The following is a 27,129-nucleotide window of genomic DNA, read 5'->3' as shown; positions in this document are numbered from 1 at the left end:
GTCAGTAACGTTTGAAAGGGAACTTTGGAAACAACAAAGGCCCACGCACCTTGTCTTTCCGACCCTGGGATGCCCGGCATACCAGGCCTTTACCTTTATTACGGGCCACGAAGATTTAAAGCATTTTTGCTGGCTGCAACGTTAGCCTTTCGCTTTTTATTAGTGTGATTATTTGGCACACTCTCTGCGAAAATTGCTTGTCTTGACATTATCCTACCGGTGACTGACGAGCCAATTATTTTTGTGACAGCATCGTAGTCCCCTGATGCGTAGGTAACATAAAAAACTGTGAACTACGCAGTGGCCTGTACAATGTTTAGATATACGTCACTTCTTTGTATTTATCAAGAACTGATGGTTTGCTGCGCGCATTTGCGGTACTACACAGAAGAGGAACGCCGGGCTTGTGGCAACATTTGCGCGAAAGGAGGATATATTTTGCTGCATAATTTATCGTCATATTTAAGGGGGGTAAATGGGACCCATTTTTTTACAAACATCGTTTAACGTTAAATAGCTCGGTTTCAACATTACAATTCGTCGTATCCTGTGAAACACCATGAAGTTTTCAGATTATTCATTTTTTTATGAATGGAACCTTCGACATAACTTTGTTTGGGTTGTTAGAGCCGTGAATGTAAACGAACGAACTGCTTTAGATAAAGGCATAGGTACAAGAGCTACGAACGTGTCAAAGCCCACTGGGATTCTTACGTGAGTGCCTGCGTAAATCATATTCTCGAAGACAAGAAAAACAAAATACACTTGTCAGGGCTGAATATAGAACCACACCTCCGAAACAAAAGGGTTCGCCGCAACTACCCATTTGTGCAGGGTTCACCTGCGTACCAATATGTAGTAAAATTTCGTTATGAGCCATAACAACAACAAAGGAGATTGGCAACCCTCAAACAAACTCGAGATTATGACGGGTCATTGGAAGGGCTGTTTGCTTAGCCGCCAATAAGGATATCTTTGAGCATAATTGCAATCAGACACACGGGTTCGAAAAGCACAAAAACGTATTCCACCTCTTGGTGGCCGAAATGGAATGTTTACGGTTTGCCTTTGCTCATAAAGTGAGATTGGTCGGACTGTGCGACCCCGTATGCGGTATCTGAACCCGCTCCTACTATAAGTTGCACAATCCTCTGGAACAAAAGCCTCCTGGTGAGTCGATTAGAAATTCAGTGAGAGCAAAACGCAAATATTGCACCGTCCAACGTCAGTTTTGTTAGCTGTCTTGTGAAATAGCCATGGGAAAACTCAGCATACCTAGGTTTTCAATATTGTGGCGATCAAGAGGTGCGAAGGGTACAACTTCAGTGGCTGAAAAGAATTACAAAAATATTTGTGTGTTATGAGAGCCACAGGTGCATCTAAAATTTTAGGGTTACCCTAACGCATCTTTGCAGTGCTCGAAATCGTGGTATATAAAGTACATGCGCAGTTCTGAGATACAGAATAATTGACTTGAAGACGAGCACAGATATCAGTAAAGGCTTTGCTCCCGCCATGATTGTTGCGATATCTTTTAGTATCGATTACACACTAAGAAAAAAAGGAGTCCCTGTGACCCTCTTTGGGGGGTATTTACTCGCCACAGATTTGACTCTTCATCGACCCCTTTCGCAGAGTCACGCTACTCTTATTGAAAGGGGGTCACACGGACCCCGTCACAGTAGTCACAGTAGAATATGGGTGACTACCTCCTTAGAGTCAGCACTGACCTATCTAAAGAAAAAAGAGAGTCACGGGACTCCTGCCTGATGATCATTGCGACCCTGTAACAAGAGTTGTGAGGACGCTCCTTTTTAAAGAGTCCCGTGATGCTTATGGCGACAGAGTCGTGGAAGTGTATGGGTGACCTTCCCAGAGATGGTCAGTAATACTGGTGGTGGAATCATTGCAGTATACGTGCAAGTGCAATTTTAGCCCACATGCATGCAGCTTCATGAGCAGTTTCATACAAGTATAGCAAAGCAAACCAAAAGTATTTGAAAATTATTTTATTAAAGACGAAAGTGATACACATTTGAATGAAAAGCCAGCTTAGGGCATCACAGCTGTTTTAAATTACAAAATAACCAGCAAATAGCCTAAAAATACAGATACACTAAGCATGTTTTACTGCTTGCTATGGCTTGTCACAACGCAGGTTTGCTAGACTAACAGGCATGATATTAAATCACAAAAACAAGTTTTGTGTTAACCAGCTTTGCATACCTGCTGGTGCAAGGTTAAACTGGTGTGGAAATAAATTGCAATAATTTTTAAAGGCTTCTTTCCTTGTTGCTGTTTTTCTAAGGCAGACTTCTTACGCAAGTCCATGAAGTCAATCCAGAAATCTTCACAGGCCGTGCACAAGCGTTGCAAGGTGTCCTCGGGTCCTGGCGTCTCGGACCAGGCCTTGTCTCGGACCTGCCAGAAATATCAATGAAAAGAAATTGCACGATAAGACAAAAGCAAAATGAAATTGTAGCCAGCACAGTAAAATCATCAACAACAGGCTAACTGCCCAGTGCCTGACAAAAAAGAGGGCGAGGAGCACACCTCTTGCCATTACATTTCCTTGCTTCACCATTTGGCTTTTGTTATGAAATGTTTTGTATGAGGGAACATATGTATAATGTATGTATGTATGTATGTATGTATGGACACCCCAGAAATGCAAAAGCTTCAAAAATATTGCATCCATAAAGGGGATCTGAAAGCTCCAGGGAGGGAGACTAAGAATTTATGAGTGCAAAAGGCTGCTACTCCCCCCTTTTGATGGTATGAAAATATCTATGTAAAGCTTAAAGGCAGCACGAGTAACAAAGCAGTAAGTGAACTGAGACACCTGCTGCACAAAGGGCATGCTCCACACTGCAAAACACTGGAGGGGTACAAAGTCTAACTCAAACTGTTCAGTAAAAAGCATGAGGCAAGTTGGTACATAGTTCTTAAAAAGTCGAGTCCATAGCACATGACAAAGAAGATGATAGGACAAGCACTTGCTTGCAACTAAGTTTATTGAGTGCATCGTCTAAAATAACACCCTTTAATAGTGAGCCGCACAATGGTAACAAAGGAATCATAGCGAAGTGTCTAAATATTCAAGCTCATTGCAATACAGGTTCACTGTGCTCCTGTTTTTTATGTAATAAACATCTGAAAGCTCCCGAATCAGTGCTTTAGCTTCTTTGCAGAAGTCAAACTTGGCCCTAGAAAGGCTTGTACTTGCATGATTCGCAATGAGTGGGTACATGCAAAAAGCCAAGGGACAAATTGGATACATCGACTTTCCAGATGGGAACGACACATCATAGATCCCCCCCATTCCCTGGGCAAAAACCGCTGGGTGTGCTGCTTGTTGCGCTTTTCTTTTGCTTTTAGGCTTGATAGCAATTTGCCTGAACCTTCTATCTACGCTTCACTGATTAACTTTAACGCTTTTTTTAAATTATTCAATACGCTGACTCTATTTTCTACTCTGCATGCAATGTCTGCACCCCGTTTAGTTTTTTCCTTCAACAGTTTTTAGCTTAAGTGAAAGCATGAAGCACTAAATAATGCTTACAGTTGTAGTTATCGAGATCACACTTATTACTGATGGAAAAGAAACCTAAGTTGTCAGTACAAAGGGCACCACTGCCTTGTTACGTGCCTCGGTTTCTTCATGTTTTTAGTGGCCACAAGAAAAAATTTTAAACCACTTGTCTATTTGAATTATTGTCAATGCGTTTAGTTTCCGTACCCTGATTTTTTAACTTCTCATTTAATTAAATTTGGCACAAAACTTGTTCCAAAGTTTCTAATTCCCTGGATGGGCTTTTCTGCACGAGTTGTGAGCGATGCAGTAAAGCTGACACTACAGCCTTGATGGGACATGCCACAATAATTAGTTTCCCTATCCCAATTTATTGACTTTGGATGTCCAACTTTTTGTTCTCGAACTTCTCATGCACTAGAGGGGCTTCTCTGCACAAATTCAGAGTGATGCAGTAAAGCTGACACCAGCGTTGATTTCAACTCTTTTGTTACCGCAGAAAATTGACCAGTTTTTAGGGCTCTAAGAAAACATTTCTTTTTGCTAAATGTGTTGGTTAGGCACATAGTGCAGTGGCAAAAATGCGGATGATTCAACGCCCTTGCTAGCACCAGTTGTGTAATGTTTGCATAAATAATGATCGCAACAAAAAAACCCAAATCAAACTTTTGTCACCGTAAAGAAAAATGAAAAAAAAAAAAGAAGTTGTGTATAACAAACCACCAATAGTGGAAAAAATTTAGAATACGCATTTTGAAGGTTTACATTAAAAAATCCTGTCCAAGAAAAAATTCACTAGTGCAAATTAATTTGTCCCCGTGGTGCCCACGTGGTGCTTGCACGCATGGTGCCCGCGTCTCGTGGTGAAGCCGAACATTCATTCCAAAATACACAATTTTGGATGGTTCTCTGAAATGGTTTGATATAATTAGGGGCCCAACTTAGTCCCCACGTGATGTAAAAACATCTTATTAAGGACTACAGCAAGCACCAGATTCACGGCAAGCAAGATATGCCAAAAAATCCGCTTGGAATTTAAAACCAATCTCAGTGGTGCATTTTTGTTGACATTCTGATCATCAATTATATACCAGAACATCCACTTGCGGTTTATTGTCATCTTCTGACTCGCTATGGTAGCCCTGGTTGCAGGAATAACTTGCGATGCACTAGAATTGTGCCCAGCAAGCTTTCGCACGGCGAAAAGAGTGCTGCCTAACATTTTCAAAAAGGCACCATATCAAACCTTTTGGAGACTGCCAGAATAGACAGTGGCAGTAAGAAGCAACACTAGACCTCCAAAAATAGCCTCATACTAACAAAACTGGCCAGGGAACAGCTGGCAGTGTTCAAGGCTGATTGGAAATCTCTACTTGTCTGAACTGATATCTGATGACTTGGTGTTATTTTTTGAGTTTCAGCTGGAGCTGTTATCGCAAAAGTAGGGCATGAGTGAAGCGATATCACAAAAGGCGTTCTTTTTTCGAGGAATAGTAGAAGGCGACGGGGGTGCTATGGCAAATCGGCTTCAAGTTGGGTAACTGTGTAGTAGCACGAAATATTAGGTTTGCAACACACAAAAAGAATGAAAACTGCTGGAAAGTGGCTGAAAATGCCAGGTCCACTTGATACACATGCGGGGAACCTTCAGAAATAAGCTTTCACAAAATAAAACGACCCTTTCTTTGAACCAAAGCTCAGTAGTGGAAAGCTGGTGTCATTTCCAGGTAATTATCATCTGTCACTGCCATCGGATTGCAAAACTGGCAAAATGATTTGGTATCTTGCTGGAAGACTTTTGATCAAGAAAATTCCATAGTAATGCAGCATGACCACGAGTCGCATGCTTTTTTATCAAGCGCAGCAGCAACGCTCCCTTCTGAGAAAACATACACACCTCACCTTGCAAAAAACTGCCATATAAAATCGGCAATATAAAGCACCGATCACCGATGATCAATGCTGTATATTCCTGATATTCATGTTGTCATTTCTCTTGCAACTAACGCATCCCACTGGTTAGTCTAGGCACTGCAGTTTTAGAATCAGTTCTAATTTTCCTGCTCTGGCTACACTGAAATTTCTGACGGTGTTTTTGAGGGTTGAGCAGCATGTGTTGTTTCGATAGGTGCCATGGCTGCTGCGCTATACAAAAAAGGATGTCACTTGTGGTTACGCTGCATTAACATTAGATTTTTTGATCAAATGGCTCACAGAAGTCAAGTATCAAATGATGTCGTCAGCTCTGCAATCCGTCTGCGTTTAAAGGTGAGAACTACCAGAAAATGACACCAGGTATGCACTAGTGAGCTTTGGTTTACAGGACAGGTAGCTTTTTTTCAGTCAAAGTATTCGTGGATGTCTCCGCATGTCTGACAAGTGCACTTAGCATTTTCAGCCCTTTTCCTGTCATTTGTTTCATTTCTGCATTGCGCAATTTATATTTGGCACTACTAGACAGAGAACTTCAACCCGATTTGCCTTAACGCCTTCGTTGCCCACTACTTTTCCTAAAAAAAAAGCATGCCGTTTGTGATTTCACTTCACCCATGCCTTACTTGTGCAATAGGAGTTCCAGTTGAAAGTCAATTGATAACCTCAAGTCATCGGACATCAGTTAAGGCAAAGAGAGAGAGCTTAAAATTGGCTTCAGTTTTGATTCTGTACGAGGATATTTTTGGAGGTCTAGAGTTGCTCCTCAGTAGAACTACATATTCTGACAGAGTCTGCCACAAGTTTGGTATTGTTTGTTTTCTAAAATGTTAGGTGGAGGTGCAATGCAGGAGGCTGATAGAGCTGAACGCCTTTTTCATTTGTCACGCAACAGTTACTCGGGGATAGCTAGCTGGGCACTGTTCCAGTGCATCGCACCTCATTCCTGAAAGCAGGGTTAGAAAAGTGAGCCAGAAGATTATAACAACCAGCAATTGAAAGCTTCAACAGGTGCATGATAGTAAACTGACAGTGACTGAGTTTTGTTTTCAGCCCCAAGCAGTTTTTGTCCTATCCCGAATTTTTACCTGACCATTAATGCGATGTCAACCATTGACAAGATGTTTCTACATCATGTGGGGACAAATTAGTGCCTCTAATAATGCCAAACCACCCGATTTTTTTCAGTAAACTATCCGAAATTGCATATTTTGAAACAGAGGTAGGGCTTCACTGCAGAACGAGGGCACCACACATGGTAACATGTTTTTCATATCTGACAAATTGTACTGGGCAACTAAACTTTTTTCCAAGATGTGTTTTTTATGTTTGGCAAAAATTATACTCCAAACTTTTTAAACTATTTGCGAACTGATATACACAACTTATCCATATTTGCAACGTTTGGCCAAGAACTGATTTTGTTAATTTGCGAATCTGCTCTTGTTGGAAAGGGCATCGAATAATCTGCATTTTGAGCTGATGCAGAATGTGCCTAATCAATATGTTTACACAAAAATGTTTTGTTAGACCCCAAAAATTGGTAGACTTTCTGCGATAAAAAGATAGTTACCGCCCTGTCTGCGTGCCATATTCCGAAGTCTATTCTTAGCAGATATCAGCGTCAACGCCAGAAGTAGTGTACTTAGCGAGCATCGCAATGCATACGGCAGCTTCTGGATTTTCGGGCCGTCTCGAGCGTTTTGATGTTCGGGACAGGTTTTAGTAGTAGGAAGCATCGCCTCGTTCACAGAAAAAGAATTACCTTCAAACTCTAGCTTTAATCAGCTGTCATGAGACAAATTCAACCAAGCTATTTTTCTTGGAAAACTGTTACTAAAGACAACTGTTTTTCTAGTGGCTCATTTTATTTATGACTACGTTGGCTGAAGTTGTTGAAATTGCAACTGTGTGAGAGCTTTTTACGAGTTGAATATGGGAGCGTTAACCTAATTGCTTGTAGTATTAGCATGACTAGGCCGATCTGGAAGACCATTTCGTGAGAAACGAGCGTTATCACTGCCAAAATAGCTTAAAAATACAAAACCCACCCACACATCAAGATATTCATTGATGCCAGGGTCCGTAGGGGAAATTTAGGAGGTGTGTCACGGTGTCACAGTGGTGGCGTGGTTATCAAACCAGGTAGTTGTTTTGAAGGTTGGTAGCTAGTAGCTCAAAATATGCCTTTTTTGTCTGCTTCTTCGGGGTTTTTTTTCCGAAGATTATTCGGAGCGAGATTATAGAGAAATCGATAGATGATTTTTGAAGACTGGGAACGATTCCAAGAAATTTAAGCAATTTCGCTGACACAACCGTTTTTCTAAAAATTCTAAAACCACACAAAGAAGCAACACTCAGTTTTTCCAAAGCTCCTGCGAAGTGATTTCATTAAAAGTAATCACTGCTGTACTTACCAGTGCTTCTCTGAAGGCTTCGACACCACTTTCATTCAGCAAAACAGGCCGCAGGACAGTGTATCCACCCCTCTTGCATCTAATGATAAAAAAAAATACATATCACTGTGACATGGAAATTAATAAGATGTGGGGGACCAACAAAAGAGTATAGAGGAGGCCATAAGGAAAAATATCCACAGGGCTCCAGCTTAACAAATGCAATGTGGTAATTGCTACGTTCCTCATATTTTCACGGTGTATTAACAATTGCTTTATTATCAGGGTCTCTACTTCCGCACTACTTTCATTTAGCAGTATTAGAAGTGGAACTGGATTACAAGTTTGTGAAAAACGCGGAATTGCTGTAAACACACAGATGACGTCAGCACTGTTTCTGCAGCAAGCAAGCAATAACACATGCAGTAAAGGGTCCATAAAGACTGAATACAGCTTTGTTTAGTTTGAAAGAACTAGCTTTTCAGTACTCACTCGGCTCCCTTCCAAGCCGGAAATACATTAGTCAGAAATACGCAAGCAACACAGAATATTCTCACTGAGGCTTTGGCATGAGAGACGCAATATGGGCTAGCACTAAAAAATGTCGACAGACAAGAGTCTTCTGCCGGCCCTGCTACATTAGAGTGGCGTTTCTCCACCACGTCCTCTTAGGTGTTTTCCTAGCATTTTCTGGGCATGTGTTCGCTTCTAAACTTCACTTCACATCAGACTACTGCCCTGGTCAATGAACGGAGGAAAACTGCTTCTTCCTGTGTTGTGGTCCACAAAAATGATTAAACATATCAGATGTGCAATATACATAGCAAAATTTGCCGCAAGTGAAGACAGAAGCCGCACCGCACATAGTAAACTCCGTCTGGAACAACTTGTATCTAGCCTGATAATTTTACTTAGATTTTGTTTTGACGGTAGGCCATATTTGGCCCCTCGCACCAATTTGAGCCCTCCGGGAAGGGGGAGGCGTTGTTGCACTGTTCCCTTCAAGTTTCCGTTCTTCTATTGATCCCTTTGTCAATTTCTGCTCTTAAGGCTGACCAGCCCTCCTTTTCTTCTGTCCCCCATTTTACCCTCTCCCAGTCTCCTTTGCCTTTGTGCTATCGAGAATAACTGGTTTGCATGTTTTCATTTATGTTGGTTACATTGCTCACAAAACCGGAGGGTGGAAAAAAAACTTTTCCGAACTAGTTTTTGCCGTGCTCGGCATTATTTTAGTGTAACATTGCCTTGAGGAAGCTTTGTCCACTGATCAAATCTGTCTGAATATTCAAATCCTCGTTAAGGTTTCTACAGCTGTTGTATGAAGGTTTCGACGTATTCATAGTATTTCACGATTCCTTCACCTGCTTTTCTCAACGGAATTGGCGGTGGCCAATTTTTGGGCCAGAACGTTTCGCGTGGAATGACCCATTAGTATTATGAAGCTTTGGTTTTTTTATGTGAAGCCTTTGGTGCGTAAACGAAAAGCACAAAACTGACACAACTTCTCTGGGAATAAAAAAGAAGCGACACCAAGGTTCAATTTTTAGCAATTTTCACAGCATTTTAACATCCAAAGATGCCTTTGTGCAATAACAGCAGCCAACCGTTATTTGGAATTAATTTGAAATCAACAATATTTATGCGATCTCTAGGAGAGCAAATGGTGGTTATGAGCTGAACTGAAAGAACTAAGATAGAGACAAGTGTAATACAAACCTCCAAAAAGGCAAAGACCCCGTGAGCATGGACATCCACAGGACTTGAGGATTAAGAGCAGCCATACCTGATAGAGCCAAAGGTCAAGGCACAAAGTAAGGGCAGGAGCAGTTGCAACAAATGACAATTTTACACAGACGTCAACCGCACAAGCAATTCGAAGTCTCAAGGGCCAGTCCAAAGCAGGCACAAGCAAATTTTATATCCCCTGAAACCTACTACAAACCCGCATAACCTCACACAGCCATGTCGATGAAAATCTGCAGCCCTGCAAGATTTTACCTGCTGTTATGACATGTTTCAAATGCTGGGTCTTTCCATGCCAAACAGCCAAGTGTATGGTGCTTGACACTCTAACCTTTCGGGAAAAATTAATTGTTGATGTGAAGGTTCTCTTGGCCTTGCAGGAGTGTGACACGTTCACACGGAACTCGGGAGAAAGGAAACAGAATGAGTTACAATGGCGAATGGTGAAAGGGAAACTTAGCACCAAACAAGGACACAAGGGTCAATGTGCAGCCCCCGAAATCCAGTACAAGCGAAGAGAAAAACGGAAATGCTCTCACCAACACGAGAAGCACCATTCAGCGATGTGTGCCGCGGGTCACCGTCGGTCCAGGTTGCAGCAGAGCATTGGCCCCCGAATGCATGTACTGCTCGGACAAAGCAGCACAGGCAGCACCCCGCCCTGCGTGGCAGGTGTGGTGATCCATCCTGGGCCGTGGCCACCAACCGCGGCCAGGTGTAGAACCGAGCCCGGTTGTCTGCAAGCCAACTCGCTCGTCTGGAACCTCTGGTACACAGAATCCGCAGGCCCATCTCCAGTCCTGGTTAGCTCACCAGCTTCAGAGTCCTCTGGTTCCGCGATCGGCCTCCACCCGAACCTTGTTCCTTGCTTGAGCACCTCCTCCTTAATTAATGTAGACAAGCTGATGTGTTTATGCCTCTGTAATACAGTACATACGAAATATAACGAGAGGGAAGATGAAGACTTGGTTGCTGGCTAGTTGATTTATGGCGCACAAAGACTGCGCAAAAGATGAGGGTGACAGGAAGAGCGCTGAAGCATGTCTACTTGTGCAACACTGGTCTGCACGCTGGAGTAATGCCCAAGTGACAACATGTCTGGCAGACAATAATGATGCAAACAGGCGACTCACTAAATACAGAAAGTACACTCTGAGTGTGTGATCAGGACATGTAATATTTTGCACAGCTTTATGTCGGGCTAGTTGGTGTAAGCTTTTGAAGGTAAGTTGCTCTTGTTACGATCACAGAGACGGGCACAAGAAAAACGCACGCTTTCACGAGAAGATGGCGCCGTCTACTCGTGAAATTGTACGTAGTTTTCTTGTGTCCGTCTATGTGATCATAAAAAGCACAACCTACCTTCAAAAGAATATTTAGCATGCTCCAGGCTTCTTTTGATGCCTATATTAAAGGATTCATTTTGCATTGGGGCCTATTTTCTTTACCTGCAAATATAGCGCGAACGTGACAATACAAGCCAATATGCCATTCATAATGGCTTTTCCCCATAAAAAGGACACTAAACGGTCCCAACAAGTTTGCCTATACGGGCAGACCAGTGTTAAAAATGACGCTGCACCAAAGGGTTCAAAACGATTTACACCCCCTATGTACTGTTTTTTTTTGTAGTTCGGTTTGTTATTTCACGAAACGTCAAAGAAGAAAACTACAGAATAAAAAGGGAACACTTGACACACTTTTGACTAGCCTGCCATTGCAAACTAGCGCCGTGTATTACAGAATTGTACCGCTCCGCCCAATAGTCAAATGGTTTTCTGCGACCGATGGTGCAAAAAGCAGCCGTTAGACAGCGAACACAACAGTAGCGCTAGAGACAAGCTTGACGTGGGCTAATGGACGAGGGCAAAAGGAGGGTGTGCTGAAGAATACGGACGGCATGAACAAGTTAGAACAGGCGCCTCGTAGGCGCTATAAAATACCCCTCCTCCCCACACACACACCCCGAGACTTAATTCCCTGCGGGGCCACATGTCCGCCTTTCACCTCCAATTTCCACGTATATGAATTCTGTGCCCCTGTGAACTCTACGTGAACTCAAAGACGGGCTTCGTCATTAGCTCGTGAAGCTTGGCAACGTCAGGCGTTGTGGAACTGCCGTACTCGCTCGCTGGCGCGCGGCCCGAACTCTCTCTCCGTGTCCTGCATTTGCATACTATTTTATCCCCCTTGCACATTGCAATTTCTCATCTGTTGAACTACATTTCCTGCGTCCTCACCTCTTGCCAACTTTTTTTTTTCCCCGACAACGCCGCCAGCACACGGTCAACGCGTACGCTGTAGGGGCGCGTTGGCGAGCGAGTGCGGCCACAGAACAGGTAGTACGGCAGTTCAACGACGCATATCGCGGCCCGCAGACCGCGAGCAGCCGCGAGGAAGGACGGTCGCGGCGGCGGCAGCCGGTCTCGCGAGCGCGATAGCTTCGAAGCGCACTTCACGGAATTAACAGTCTCAAATAGGGAGGAGGGGGCGAAGAAGAGATTTCACAATGCTTACGAGGCGCCAGGCAGCAAGCAAACAAGCACAGCATATGCAACTTTTTCGGCATGTGTCCGGAAAGCTAACCGAGACAACTATTTCACTTGGTATTATTAGCAGGGACAGTACTCACGTGAAAAAACACCATGACACAGCCTTTGTTCCGGCTTCGCATTCAACCGTAGCACGCCGTCGACTTGCCGAACTGAAGAACTCTAGTAGACGATTTCAGGCGGTGCGCAATGAATTCCGCACAGCAAATTTCATACCGGTGTCACGCCGTTTCCATCCCGCAGCGGTTTTGATACGCGAATTCGACAAAAATGCGTCAACTCGCCCCGCTGCCTTCGCCACCTTCGCGCCACTCACTGGCTTACTCCACTTGGCTCGCAGTGGATTCTATTGATTCGCGTTGTCTAAAATATTTGCATTTGTATTCTTGTTATTGAGTTTTAAAGCAAACGCTAGACAAACGAAATCTGGTTCTGGCAGGAACTTTTTATATATGTACGTTTTACGTAATGCACACAAGTTTTTATAAAACGAACGCAAATCAGTCACGTGACTACTTGGCGGCTTTTTTAAACGCACTGAAAAAGGCGACGCTCGCACACAGGTTCAAATATATAATAATTGTGGGAAACATGCATTAATCATTTAAATAAAAAGATTGTCGCAATATGAAGTAGTTTTTATTGAATAAAAGCAACTACAAGTAAGGATTTGAATGGCTAACACTTGAATTCTGCTTTTTGGTCGGTCAGCTTGGTGTAAGTTTACGCGACATCTGAACACAGAGCTCTGTACTCGCGCAAGTACGATGCCTTACATCGACATGTACTTAATGTACAAAATTACTAGTGGCACATGAAGCATTGAACATACTGCTTAATTGGTAAAACGCGAATGAGAATAACATCTGCAGTAAAGTAGGCTTTGTTGCACGACAACGAAGCTTTGCAAGAAAGCAGGCACGCAACATCGTGCATAAAGAGGCTGAATTGTAGAGCGGCAGAATTGTGGCGCAAAAGCTAGTTACACACACACACACGCCACACGTCCTGATATTCTCCCGCCTATTTTGTAGGGTTCCTGAGAAGGCCATTTAGTTGCGTAGCAATATATATTACGAAGCATAGTTTTATTCGTGTTCTTATTCGCAGAGCGTTATCCGGTGCACAGTTGGCAATGTTTTTAACGTAGAAAATAGACAACCCATTTAAATCATATACAGAAGCAATGTCAATCATACTTTCTGCTTATTTCATCAACATTGAACAGCATTGCAGTAAAGACTTTAATTCGCATATATTAAGTAAATTGTGTTATTGTTACATGTGGTTTCTATGCAATGTTAAAATATTTGCTAGTCTTTGCGCACTTTAGCATTTTCATTCGCCCATAGTTACCGACAATTGTAAGAACAAAATAATTTGGCTACCACAGGTATGGTATGTATTGTAGATGATTGCTTTCTGATACGACATATTAAAAAAAATTGTTAAAGTGAAGCTCTCTATGCCCACTCATGGCGCTTTTACGCCTGTACGCACTGCAGGAAAGCCAGCTTTATCAAATGGGAGGGCTTAAGGTGGTGATGATGATGATGATAAACTCAGCGCAGGAAAGCCAACTTTAAACAATGGGAGGGCAAATTGTGGTGTAGTTGTTAAAACGCGAAGTAGGAAAGGCAACTGTACAAATTTGGAGGGCACATATTGAAAAAGAATAATAAGAAGACGAAGAGGAGCAGGATGAAAAAGGCGAAGCTTTCTCCGATACAAATGAAAAGTCCACACTCCTATCCGCCAAAGTCCAAATCAATGACAACACTGAGCTAACCGAAGCAGCATATTCAGATGACCCAATTACACACTAAAAATCATAAACACCACATTAGCTTAGCTCAGCACTTTGCATTGTGGACTTTGCGTTTGTATCGTAGAAAGCTTGGCGTTTCAACCTTGTGTGTTCCATAAACAGCGTTAGATTTTTTATGCTTTACAGTCCTAGAAAATCAAATTTTGTACCGTTTTCGCAGAAGCGGACAAAGTCACGGGACACACACCTGTGTGCCCTTACTTTTCATGTTTTTGTATCTGCGCCACTAAATCTTGCAATACGGTAGCAACAAACCTAAGTATCACTGTGGAAATTCAATCAGTCAATAAATATATGCTAAAAATGCTGTTGACCCGTGACTCCCATTGCAAAGTGCAAGGGTCCCGTGACCCCTCCCTGTTTTAAAGAGGGTCGTGGAGCGTAAAAGAGAGTCTTAGTAGAGTCTAAGGGAGTCATTGCAGCGACGACTCCCTTTGGACTCTCTTTTTTTTTAGAGTGTATGCTGCCCTGACGTTCGTTCTCATCGTGCAGTATGAACAAGTTTGTGCAGGCCACACCCCCTAGACAAATGTGAAGGTGTTGCTAGAGGCACCGACACATACAATTTCCGAACATGCTCTAGAAATTTGTACACTTCGCTCCCATGTCACTTTTACCTCATGCTCTGAAGTGCTACGCCCGGGCTCACCGCAAGGAAGGAAGTTTTATAGGTTTGTAACGTCATTTCAGTGTCATTCAAAAGCACGGTTATCTCGGGCTGCGGCCTTGCCCTTGGCACATAGGAAATACCAAGTGTGTCAAACATCAAAGGGGCCTATGCTCCGACCTAAACAAGACGCTGTTTCTGACAGTTAGTGTGGCGTTGCGAAACACTAGCAGCAGCAAAAAAAATTACCGGTGATCTCACCTGTGTGGCAACTATCGGACACAGGCTCCCTCATTTCTCATAATTTTGTTTTGTTCTCTGAGGACTGGGTGAACTTATGCTGTAAGCCTTTACGCAAGTAATAAAATTAACGCAATCCATTTAAACTCTACAAATATTGACAATGGATAGACGGAACTTGCGCCACTGGTAATTTCCGTGAGGTCTCCCTCACTCGTTATGTTGTCATTAGCTGGAAATAAGCCAATCGAATTTGCAGCTTTTAGATGCGATGGCATCTCATTCACTTGCCTTGTCCCTCCATACGGCGTTGCCGTTGTCCGTCCACACCCCTCCCCCATTCTCCTCGCCGCGCGAGCTGCCATTCTCCTCGCCGTGCGAGCTGCGCTCTCCGCCGCTCACCCCCTCTCCTCTCCGATAGCGAACACTCTCTCGTGAGGGGCATTGGATTGGATTCGATTGGATTGGCTTGGCTTGGCTTGGATTGAATTGGATTGGATTGGATTAAAGTGGACTGTGTTGGATTGTGCTGCGTCATAGCCGCTCCACGTTGCGTCATAGCCGCGGCAGGGGGTTCACGGCACGTTTCACGCGATGGGAGAATCAACCTAACGGAAACAACAACGGAACCCCCTATGCGTCGCATCTACACAGGGGTACCCGCGAGGGGAGGTGGGAGTAATTTTTGTATTTCTCTTGCACTCAACCTCACGTTGGCACCTCACGTGTTGGTAAGCCCATATTTAAAGGGGTCCTGAAATACCTTCCGCCGATGCATGGATGTACATGTAACCGAATAAAGCAATGTATTAGCAATCTCCTTCCGCAAGAATTTTGTTAAAGCGGTGAGTATTAGCTGAGAAATCGTAAATCAAAAACCACGCATTATCGTCGCGCCGCGTTTCCTCCTCCTTTCGCTGTTGACGGCGCGCAAGCCTTCCCTCCCATGATGGTGCGCTCCTCAGCGATGACGTACTTCCGCTATGGCACTCCTAGACTGCCGTCTGCTACGGGCAAGCTTTGTTGACACCATGGACCCCGCACTCCGCTCAAGGCTGGAAAAGCGAACGAAAAATCTGGCTGCATTTGTGCGGCGGCCTGGCCATGCCCTTTCGCGCTGTACGTTGCAGGAGTTGCTATCGGCGGCACGCGACTTTTTATCCGCGGCGAACTCGCAGCCACTCGGGGACGATCGTGCGCATGGTCCCTTTCATGCACCGCGCACTGTTTATCCAAAAAGCGCCTTATCAGATGTGGCCCCGCTGGTGCCGGGTCTTATTTTGCGGCGGTCGTAATTCCTGCCGGTGGCATGTGAAAAAGACATTTTAAACCGATACAGAACCCGTGCACAAAACGCTTCAATCATGTGACCAGTTCAGCTTGGGGCGACACGTGGTGGAGAGCGGCAATGTTGGCAAAACATGCTCCGGCGCGACTCTGAGCTTTCTAGAGCTGGAGCGAGCGCCATTTCTTTGACAATCTCAAACATCGGTTGGCTTGGCAACAAGGCACAAACCACTCCAGAAGTCAATTACGGTTGCGTGATCCCGGTTCAGCTCGGGGCCCAACCTCGCGACATGTGGGCACTGCAGGCGTACCACTCACTCCCATTGGGAAGTGCGAGTTGCGTTTGATATTACAGGAGGCGATGGTGTGTGTTGTGGACGCCTTTGTTTCGCGATGAAATGCGACGTTGTGCTTCTGCGGGTGGATAGTGCTTCATATGGTCTGGATTATCTTTCTCGGGCAACGTACGACTCAACCTCGCATTGGGTATGTGCAGTGTGCATGGCTAAAAGCCATCTCGGCTTGTTCGCCAGACTTAAGTGACTTGCTTTTCGTCCCCGCAAACCGCGCGCGAGGGGAGTGCCAAATTTACGACGGGCAGGAGGAGGAAACCCATCGTCTGTCAATCGCGGTTCAGACATGCAACGCATGTTGTGACGTTGTGTTCGTTCGAAACGCATCTCTGGATTGTTTTGAAGTTGAATAAAAAGGTGTGCGTCAAATCCGGGCATTCGGCTCAGGGCGTTCTCTGCGATTGCACGGAAGATGTTCCCCGGGGCTTCAACGCTTTCTTTATGGAACATACTCAGGTAAGAGAATATCCATGTCGTGTTATTTACATGTTGCATTCAATACAAACGGTTAAGCGCTTCTTTACACTTGTTTCGTTTGTCGTAAAATGTCCATGCACTCCGGCACTCCGCTGGCAGATCAGCCGGCGAGCCGACGCTGAGCAGACGACTGATCTCTTTGCCGGAAGTGCGTGAAAACGCCGCCCAATAGCAGGATGTCTAGCTCATGACGAACATCTGGGAATCGATGATGTAGACATGTGAAGATGGCGGCGTCCAAAAACACGAAGGAAAGGGTGAGAAAAAAGCGACAAACTTTGCAACAAAAGTGTGAGCTTTGCGCTGCGCGTAAAAGAGTAATACTTACCCAGATGACCTTGACGACCCAATCTAACGATTGCGCTACTTCATTTAGTGTGCTCAAAATGCCTTTCAGGGCCCCTTTAAGGTTGTCTAAAATCCAGCAATGAGGCACAACCGCTGTTCAAAGCTCTTGGGAGCTTGTTGTTCCAGTAGGAGTAGGCCCACGAAAAAAACAATTATAGCCCTATATAATTTATTCTAAAAACATTCAAACGATACGCGCAACACCTCTTTTTCCGAGCCGTTGCTTCCTGCGGAGTTACATTGGAGCACATGGATATACATCAATGACCTGCCTAATTGTGTTTCTAACTCTGAACTCATCTTGTACGCAGACGATACTACAATATTAGCTACTGACAAAAGTCTTATTCCCCGTCAGCAAAACGTATCCCTGACATTACCAACATTTTGCTATCGTGTTGCCAAAAGTATTTGCATATCAACGCATCTACAACAATGTTCATGATCTTCCATTCCAGTCAGCGGCACCTTATATAAACTAATAATAAGCATTAGCAATCACACCATCCAAGTAGCCAATCAATGCATGTTTCTTGGAGCAGTTCTTGATAGTCATGTAACATATACTCAGAACATTACATATATAAGGACAAAAGCTCCTCATGGTATCAGGATATTACTGAAAGCACGCCATTTTTTTTCAGTGTATCCACCTTACTTTCCCTTTACTATGCTTTTATGCACACCCGTTTTGCGTACTCCTTATTTTCATGAGGTAACACGTACCCCACTCATTTGATTCCATTATAACATATCCAAAATCAGGCCATTCGCATATTAACTTATAGTTCATTTCGTACCCATGCTCCTTCACTGCTTCGGCAGTTGAGTATATTTTCTATCATTGAATTATTCAAATATAATCTAAAAATCCTGTTGTTTAGGTCACTAAATAACATGATTCCATTGAATGTTTTCGCTCGGCCAAGTCTTGTTAACGTAAATTCCACTAGGTTTGCCTCTAATCATAACTTGCTCTTACCTATCACCCACTCTAATTATGGAAAACAAGCTGCCCACTTTGCAGCTCTCGTGCTTTGGAATTCCCTGCCAACTAACGTTAATCTCCCTTCGTCGTAACATGTATTTAAAACGGCTCTTCTTGAATTTTATCTGCAGTCGAAACCACATTAGCACTTTTTATTGTTCATTTGCAACTGCCTGGCTTCTGTTACTTCTGACTATGTGTTGATTTTGTTTACTTATTTTATCTACTGCCAATATTTCATGTACCATTGATTGTGCGCTTACTTACAGGCGGTCCCCTTTCAGCCCTCGGCTCTTAGACCTCCTTCTATATGGTCACTCAAGTACACATTGCCATTGAACAAATAAACACTTTGTCTGATTCTGATTTGTCAGCACAATCATTACCGAGGAGTGGTGGCTGCACCACTATATTAGCCCATTTCTGCGCTATAGTCGCACTCAGCTCTACGAGAATTCGGCGAAATAAGATCAGATATGCGTTGGCAGAGGCAGGGTAGCCGGCAAGCGCTTAATTAAAATAGCCACGACAACAGTTACGGGGCTTCACAGCCCATCACAGCTGAAGCCGTCTACTAAACAGAGAAAATTGCCTCCGATATGGTGTGCGGAGATCCAAAATGTGTTGAGTGATTCACTTCTCTTGTGGTGACGTAAAGCGGCGCTTTGGTGTGTTGTGCAGAGAGCGCATGCGGACGCAAGAGAAAGTTATCTTCGAGAAGAAGGCTTATAATAAACAGTCAGTTGTTGTTTGGGACGCGGGTTGTTCACTTGCGCCGCTCTGCCGAGCAGCCCGTCTAACAATTGGTGACCCGAAATTAAGACGCTGCCACGGTAGTGTTGAACCAGCCGCAATATGGCTTCAACTTCCATGACAGACGCACCTCCGACAGCCTCCGCAGTCGACGGTAAGCTGCCCCCTTTTGGACGGCGGACCCCACACTTTGGCTCATACAAGTGGAATCGCAGTTCACAGCCAGACGCATCACCACAGACCTTACGAAATGCCACTACGTAGTCAGCAGTCTGCCGCCCGCCATAGCCAGTGAAGTAAGGAATCTTTTGCTTGGATCACCTGTTAAAAATGCATATGCAACGCTAAAAGAATCCCTTGTTCGCCGAGTTACGCCCTCCGAACCACAACGACTGCAGCAATTGCTTCGCGACACGGAACTCGGAGACCATACTCCTGGCCAACTTTTGGGGCACATGCAACAGTTTCTCGGCGAGACAACAACCACGCTAGACGGAGCATTGCTCAGAGAAATTTTTTTGCAAAAGTTGCCTTCAGGCGTCTGCATGGCCGTCGTGACCTCAGAGCACAAAGATTTAACCACCGAGCTTGCCGACCAACTGGTAGCGATAACCTCGCCTACACCCCTGGATGCCGTGCAAGCACAACAGTCTCGAGACGAACTTCAAAAGGTGCGTGAGGAGATTTCTGGACTCGCCGAAACGGTATCAGCTTTGCACGCAGGCAGAAGGGCGAAAACGATAACCCACCCTAACACGCCGCTATCACAAACGCAGCATCAGCATGTATGCTGGTATCATCGGAGGTTCGGAAATAGTGCCCGTAAATATGTTCCACCATGCGCGCACTCCAGAAACAGCCGCGGCAAGCACTGAGGGCGACCAGTCCTACTACGTTGCCTCCAAGTCGTCCCTCGGTATTCTTTGTTACTGACAGCAACAACGGAGTACGTTTTTTAGTCGACACAGGTGCCGAGGCGAGCGTTATACCGGCGTCACAAGCCGAAAAAAAGAAACCTAGTGCATCACCCTTGGAATCTGTCAACAACACGGGGATAACAGCATAGGGTCATCGTTCACTCTCGCTGTACGTACGTTTCGGCCGAACGTCTAGCTGGGTGTTCATAGCTGCCGATGTCAAATTCGCTATATTAGGCGCGATCTTTCTCCAGTTCTTTGGCCCGTTAGTCGACGTATCCAACAAACGGGTTCAAGATTCTGTTTCTCTGGGAGTGGTACAAGGCGCGCCGTGTTGGCACCCCACTATCAGCCCGACCTTGCTTAGTCCGTCTGGAGAAGCGTACGCCACGGCAATGCTCCCAGTTCCCAGAGCTGACGCGACAGCCACAGACATTTCCTGAAATAATGCACGTCGTCCAGCATCACATCGAAACCACAGGACCACCGGTCTATGCGCAACTACGGCGCCTGTCACGCGAGAAGCTACGGCTGGCCCGACAGGTGTTTGAACACATGATGGAACTCGGGATAGTACGTCCTTCATCCAGCCCATATGCGTCACCTCTTCACATGGTCCCCAAATCGACAGACGGTGATTGGCGCCCTTGCGGGGACAATCGAGAGCTGAACCGGGTAACCGTATCAGGCGGTTACCCAGTGCCGCACATTCATTACATGACCTCCTTCCTACATGGTGCTACCATTTCTCTAAAATAGATCTAGTATGAGTGTCACGTTTTGTGGCACGTCTCGACCAGCTCAGAAGAATGGACACGGGAGAATCGTTGGCACGTTTACCACAGCACACATTTATTATACACAACTACTACCCCTAACCAAAATAAACAACAAAGCAAACAAAGAACTCAACCAAATAAATTCCTAAATACTAATCCCTAACAACAAAAATCCAGAAAAGCCACCACACCAAACCAAAAGTCACTACAATGAAGTCCCTAATAACGCAAACCGTCCTAGTTCCAGTCTATACAACGTCCATGTTAACAATCCTAACCACAATGGTCATATAATACCAAGTCGCTAGCGGACGGGCCTACCGCTGTCTCCGGCGCTGATGTGTCGCACCCGTAGCGTGGCCGTGACACGCTGGTAGTCGTAGTTGTCCGCTGCCGCGGTGCCGGTGGTGGTGGTACCGATGTAGTTGTGCGTGGTAGCCACACGGTGGACCCCTTTTCAGTTACTCCTCGTGGTAGCCCTCGTAGCAGGAAGCAGCCCCTGGCCTCGGGGCCGTCGCCGTGGTAGCAGGTAGCACCGGGGAGCTCCGGGAACGTCGCCGCGTGGGGGACCGCCAAGGCGTTAGTTGACGGTGCGTGCTCGCTGTACGCAGGCGCCCGACCGTCGCCGCTTGGGCCACCGAAGCACACGTTGGTTGTACGACGCGGAAGTAGGAGCCGATGCCACGTTGGTCCACTCCGGCCCAGGCTGACGTGGCTCTGGTCGATGGTGTGGCCTCGTACCCCCGGCTTGTTCCTCGGACTCGTGCCACCTGACCTTCCTGCTGTGGCGTTCTTCTGATCTCTCTCCTTTCCTATTTGCCCGGCCATCGCGGCACTCTTCCATTCGCTGTGCCCGTGTCCGCCGAACGGGTCACCACCACATTAGTTAATTCTCCACGTGCCTACATCGCGTCACTTCGTCATTAGTCCTCCCTCTTCGCGGGAAATTTGCATTCTCTTCGTCTTCCTATTCGTCGGCCACCACATTAGTTAATTCTCCACGTGCCTACATCGCGTCACTTCGTCATTAGTCCTCCCTCTTCGCGGGAAATTTGCATTCTCTTCGTCTTCCTATTCGTCGGCCTCTGGCTCTACTATGACACGTCATCTTTTCCCCCTTAATCATGACAATGAGCATATCATCAGATACCTCATTAGTCCTCCCTCTTCGCGGGAAATTTGCATTCTCTTCGTCTTCCTATTCGTCGACCACCACATTAGTTAATTCTCCACGTGCCTACATCGCGTCACTTCGTCATTAGTCCTCCCTCTTCGCGGGAAATTTGCATTCTCTTCGTCTTCCTATTCGTCGGCCTCTGGCTCTACTATGACACGTCATCTTTTCCCCCTTAATCATGACAATGAGCATATCATCAGATACCCGTAGCACCGGAGAATATTCCCAAGACCGCAATGACAACGCCGTTCGGTATGTTCGAGTTCCTACGTATGCCTTTCGGCTTAAGCAACGCCAGCCAAACTTTTCAACGGTTCATGGATGGCGTTGTCCGTGCCCTCGACTTTTGCAAGTTATACCTCGATGATCTGATTGCTAGCAGCACTCCTGAAGAGCACGAGCGGCATCTGTGCTGCGTACTTCGGCGACTGACAGAGAAGGGCATCGCTATCAATACGGCAAAGTGCTTGCTTGGGGTACCGACGTTATCCGTTTTGGGCAACAGGATTTCAAGTGCAGGAGTAGAGCCCCAGAAGGGCAAGGTGGAAGCAGTACGGCAGTTTCCGCAGCCAGAAAACATCTGCCAGCTTCGAGAGCTCCTGGGACTCGTGAACTTCTACCGTAGGTTTATCCCGAAATGCGGCAACACCCTTAACCTTCTCCACAGCCTACACTCTTAATCTGGTTCCACGTAAGATCCACTTAGTAACTGGAACTTTTTTGCAAAAAAGTTCCAGTTATATAATTGGAACCGTGTTCCACATATCCTGAAAATTAAGTGGAACAGTGCACCACATATTTTTGCAACGCAATTATGTGGATCGGTGTTCCAAATAAAAGTATGCGGATCACTGTTCCAAATAAAAGGGTACTTTAAGTTACTGGAACATTGATCCATGTAAAATCATTATGGAATTTATCTGGTGCGCCGTTCCAGGTACCTTCAGACCAGCTGTTTATATAAAACGGTGTTCCTATAGGCATTGGGAAGCTGTCTATGGGACTCCACTTTTCCAATATTTCTGCTTTCCTGTCGGTATACACCGAGGTCATATGCCAGGCTGGCGGATGCATTGGTATCAGCAGGAAACCGCAAGCACCATTTTAACACAGCCTTGATATATGACCCGCAGTGATACCAACAATTGGAAAGCAGAAACCACCGCAGCAGTGTGGTCCCTGACAGTTCCCAACAGTTGCCAATCGGAGCACAGTTCCATATAAAAGTTGGTCTGAGGCACTTAGAGCGGCACACAGTCTTTGGCTTCACCCGTAGAATCCTGTTCTGGGTTTCAGCTGCATGTAAAAGAAACAATATACTTGCATTAAAATACGCACGAAACAAACTATTATGACTTATACACTGCTTTTCAACATACTATACAACTTTATTGGGTGTTAGTATTCATACATTCCAGATTTGAATAGCTGTCTATTTTAAATTGCACAGAAAATGACCAACGTACAAGCAATAAATACCATAACGATAACACTCATAACGATAACACTAGGCTCCAAGTGGCATTTTCACATATTCACTTGTACTCAAAAACATGGTTAATAAAGACGGTATTAAGGTCAACTGCTTCACAAATAAATAGATGGGTGCGTCCACCGCGGCACTGACACAGACATTATACAACAGTGAGCGTCAAATATGCTGTCTTATCAGATAAACCAAGGTAATTCAAAAGCGGAATTACTCATTGCGCTTGCCATACTATGTTTACGCATAACTGTTTGGGAAAATGCAGTTTGCTATTAAATTGTAGGGAAAGGCCTAAAAACAAGCCATACACGGTTGTATTATCACAAACCTACAACAGTGCAGTGCAAGAGTTTAGGAAAACAACGCTCGAGCCAAGATTAACGATAAAACATTTTGACACGAGTGGTCACATGCGGCAGTATGCCACAATTAAAACATGATCATTAAAGATAGTAGTTTCCTGACACCAGACGTAAGTGTAACATCAAGCTATTTGTAGGCAAAATAGACTTTATGACCGTCCTGAAAAGGCCTTTGACTTAAGGGACGTTACTTGACCAAACAATTTTTAGTTGTTTAAAATAATTCATCCCAGGAAATCTCACGAAAGCCAGCGTGAATCTTATATAATTTTGCAAACCAGGTAGCCGGAAGCATGTTACACATATTAAAATTTAACAAGCAGACTAATTATATACGCCATCGATTCAAGCGGGATCAAGTCAGACATCCTTAAGAAGCAAACAAGCCAGCGGTGAATCATACAGGGGACCAGTTTTACAAAGCAGACTTGAAAGCATTTTTTCCAGCTTCAACGTTTTACCTTAGGTAAAATTCACAGTTGCGTGCTATAAAAACCCTCCCATCTTGCTGTCAGTGTAATTGTGACCAAAACCCTGCTTCTGCCAAGCAAGAAATGCAACTTTGTTCAAAGGAGAAGACTTGTTCAAGCCAAATACGCACATTTTAAATTCTTCTACGGCATGGGTGTCAGCTCACTTACAGTACTAAAATTTATCAATGAAGGCGGAAGCCATCTCCGTAAATAAGCACTGTCACTTTTGCATCACCAGCAGCACTGCCACGAAAAAAAATCTCATGAGCTACACTTGAATAATAGGACGTTACAATGCGGTGCCATGAACTACATTAACACCCACTATAGATTCACAGACAGCCTGCGCATTGTGTCAATGATGAAAAATAAGGCACGACTTCAGTGTTCAGTTGACATGAAACTTGCATGTGCCAGTAACTTAAACCTCTTCATCTGATTTCACCCCCTTCATGCTTTTCATCTGACCTCCTTCATGCCTTTCAAGAGATACTTTAACCTCTACCAATAATTTAAAATCCCAAGTAGAGCTGAACACTTGAAGTATTTCAACAGAGACTCCAACTTAAATGACACCAGGCCACTGTCAAATTTCTCATGCTTTCCAAGAACTCCCTGCAAAAGTCCCAAGAACTCTTCAAAGGCACACAACCATAAGACCATGATGACACGATGAAAAAGATGACATATACGGCGAAGAGGATGACCACATCCTGAAGTGACAATGCAGGCGGCGAATCCGTGATGTGTTTCTTGCGAGCAATATTGATGGCGCCAGTCCCTTCTCTCGAGAACCGGGCCTCGAGAAGACTTACTGCTCACCTCATGTACCTTCAAGGAAACAAGATTATTTTGTTACATGGTTGCTTTAAATGAGTGAGTTGCTTAGGCCCTTTTATAACACGGTAATTGATTTAAAATCAGTGATTTCTTGGGTTTTTTCTGGAAGTGCTGCTAAAGGTGAAAGTGCGCTAAACAAGATCACCGCAGACAATCAATGAAATTGCCCTGATTCTGGAAAGTATCCCACCTTGCTGCCTCGGTATCCTGAATATAAGGTTTTTTATCCTCGAGAGATTTCGTTTAATAATCAAATAATAATTACTATAATCACCTTTTGGCATTATATTTTACACACCTTCTCTCTGCAAAAAATGTTCTCTGTATTGTATAATGTGCTCCCTAGAATGCTGTAGTGAGGCTGGCTTAATATAACTTAAAGCTAAACGATGTGTCTACCGCAAAGAAATAAATGGCCAGTCACAGGAAATCATAAATATCGCACTGTGGCAGAAATTTTTTTGGGAATTGATTCCACCTAAAATATTTGCCTCTCGATATGTATTACCTCCATGGTTCGTAGTGGTATGAGGCAGAAGATGAGCTGACTAATGCTGAACTAGGCTGTTGCACAATTTTCTTATAAATCACAACTATATCACATTTTCTTGCAGACGACACTTTCTGTGCTCTAACCAATTCCCTTAAAAAACAATTACCCCTTATTTAACCACCTGTAAAAATCCAATGCAAGCATTACTCATGCTACGGCTGTATTTGGGAGTATTATTGGTGCTACGGGCGTATTAAAAGCGGGAAATTTAAATCGTCAGTTGCCACCGTATTGTTGTAGCAGCAACCACGTTGGGCGTGTCCGTGGTGCTGGCAAATCACAGCAACAACTCTCAAGGCGTAAAAGCTAAATATTTACAAAACTTAAATACAAAATAGTGGATTTTTTTTGCCAGTGTTGGAGCATCCGTAATAGGCGGAATGTGAACACAATGGCCAATATTGGCGTTCACGATAACTTGTTAACAGTGAGATATTATTAGGATGAATAGCCCCAGAAATTGAGTCCCGCAAAAACAAAATGCCAGCTTACCCAACCAAAATTAAGACCCGGGTGTTTCTGCCAGGGACGTCTCAAAGTGCACTTCCAGGAAAGTTTCGCTAACGTGTTCCGAAAAGCTGCTACTGTCACCTTGAGCCACAGGCCAAGCTGTCACTGAAAAGAAGTTTCAAATCATTAGTTACAAAGAAACTACCTAAAAACGCGCCATGAAAGACCAAAAAATGGCAGTGCGTACTTACTTGTAGAATGCAATGATTTCATCCCGTGCAAGAACTTTAATGTGTTGCCTTCTGATGATACACTTCCAAGAAGGGATCCAAATACAATTAAAATAGCCATATGCATTCCTTGTACAGCTGTTTCAGATCTATCTTCGCCCTATTGCCTAGAAAATAAACAGTACAAAAATATAAGAGAATAAATTTATGCCTTGCTTTACCCAGGGAGCACGAGAAAATATTGAACAATGTCTGATTTGTTCCACGAAAGTCGAATGTCTTTTTTACAGCGGAAGCCCTGGTAATCTTTTCTTGCTAAACAATTTGAGATATAAAAATATTTGAACATACTTTGAGCTCACCTGTCTTTGGTCTATGCGAACTGGTGAATATCTGCACAATATGCACGACTCAAAAGGTACTCTTTTGTGGCTTATGAGCTCCACAGGGCATTCATAATCCGCCACACTCTCCCCGACGACCCTTCAGCATGCCGAAGATGTCTTCAGCCAGTAAATGACACAGCCATGACTTTGCAGGAGCATGTAAAAAATGGAAATAATTTGTTCATTTTTTTTGCAGAGGAACAAAAACATTTGTCACAACCTATCAGTGGAGGGCCAAATGTCTCCACAGTCAGCCACAGACTCTTTCTGAACAGGTCATAGAGTATGAATACAGAATGTAGCAATCTACTTTTACAGTATAATTTCTACGTTCAAAGGAGAACAAAAATGGATTAATGTTTGGTGCACATCATGATTCAACAACTTTGCACCTGAGCGTTTCAAAAATTATTCCAACCCTCTAGCTGCCACTGACA

At 44.4% G+C, this 27,129-nt stretch overlaps 1 protein-coding gene and 1 long non-coding RNA gene across 2 annotated transcripts; both read right to left on the bottom strand.

Annotated features, from left to right (window-relative positions):
* Positions 1-1,918: 1,918 nt before the first annotated feature.
* LOC144168299 (uncharacterized) lies at positions 1,919-22,316 on the bottom strand. The gene is made up of 6 exons (XM_077697310.1): positions 22,269-22,316; positions 10,417-10,579; positions 10,143-10,340; positions 9,577-9,643; positions 7,882-7,960; positions 1,919-2,421 (listed from the first exon to the last, which is right to left on the bottom strand). Exons 1-6 carry the CDS (start codon positions 22,314-22,316, stop codon positions 2,209-2,211), a joined length of 768 nt encoding a protein of 255 aa, XP_077553436.1. The 3' UTR covers positions 1,919-2,208.
* Positions 22,317-24,584: 2,268 nt separating this feature from the next.
* Positions 24,585-26,835, bottom strand: LOC144167396 (uncharacterized). Its single transcript, XR_013321982.1, has 4 exons — positions 26,669-26,835; positions 26,328-26,473; positions 26,119-26,241; positions 24,585-25,064 (listed from the first exon to the last, which is right to left on the bottom strand). It is a non-coding gene; the product is annotated as an uncharacterized LOC144167396 (long non-coding RNA).
* Positions 26,836-27,129: the final 294 nt, after the last annotated feature.

This window comes from Haemaphysalis longicornis, unplaced genomic scaffold (assembly GCF_048455015.1).
Source record: "Haemaphysalis longicornis isolate Haplotype H1 unplaced genomic scaffold, Haemaphysalis longicornis Haplotype H1 scaffold_2, whole genome shotgun sequence".
NCBI classification, from domain to species: domain Eukaryota; kingdom Metazoa; phylum Arthropoda; class Arachnida; order Ixodida; family Ixodidae; genus Haemaphysalis; species Haemaphysalis longicornis.
Note: the sequence above shows the minus strand (reverse complement) of the source record. Positions and strands in the feature narration are given on the sequence as shown.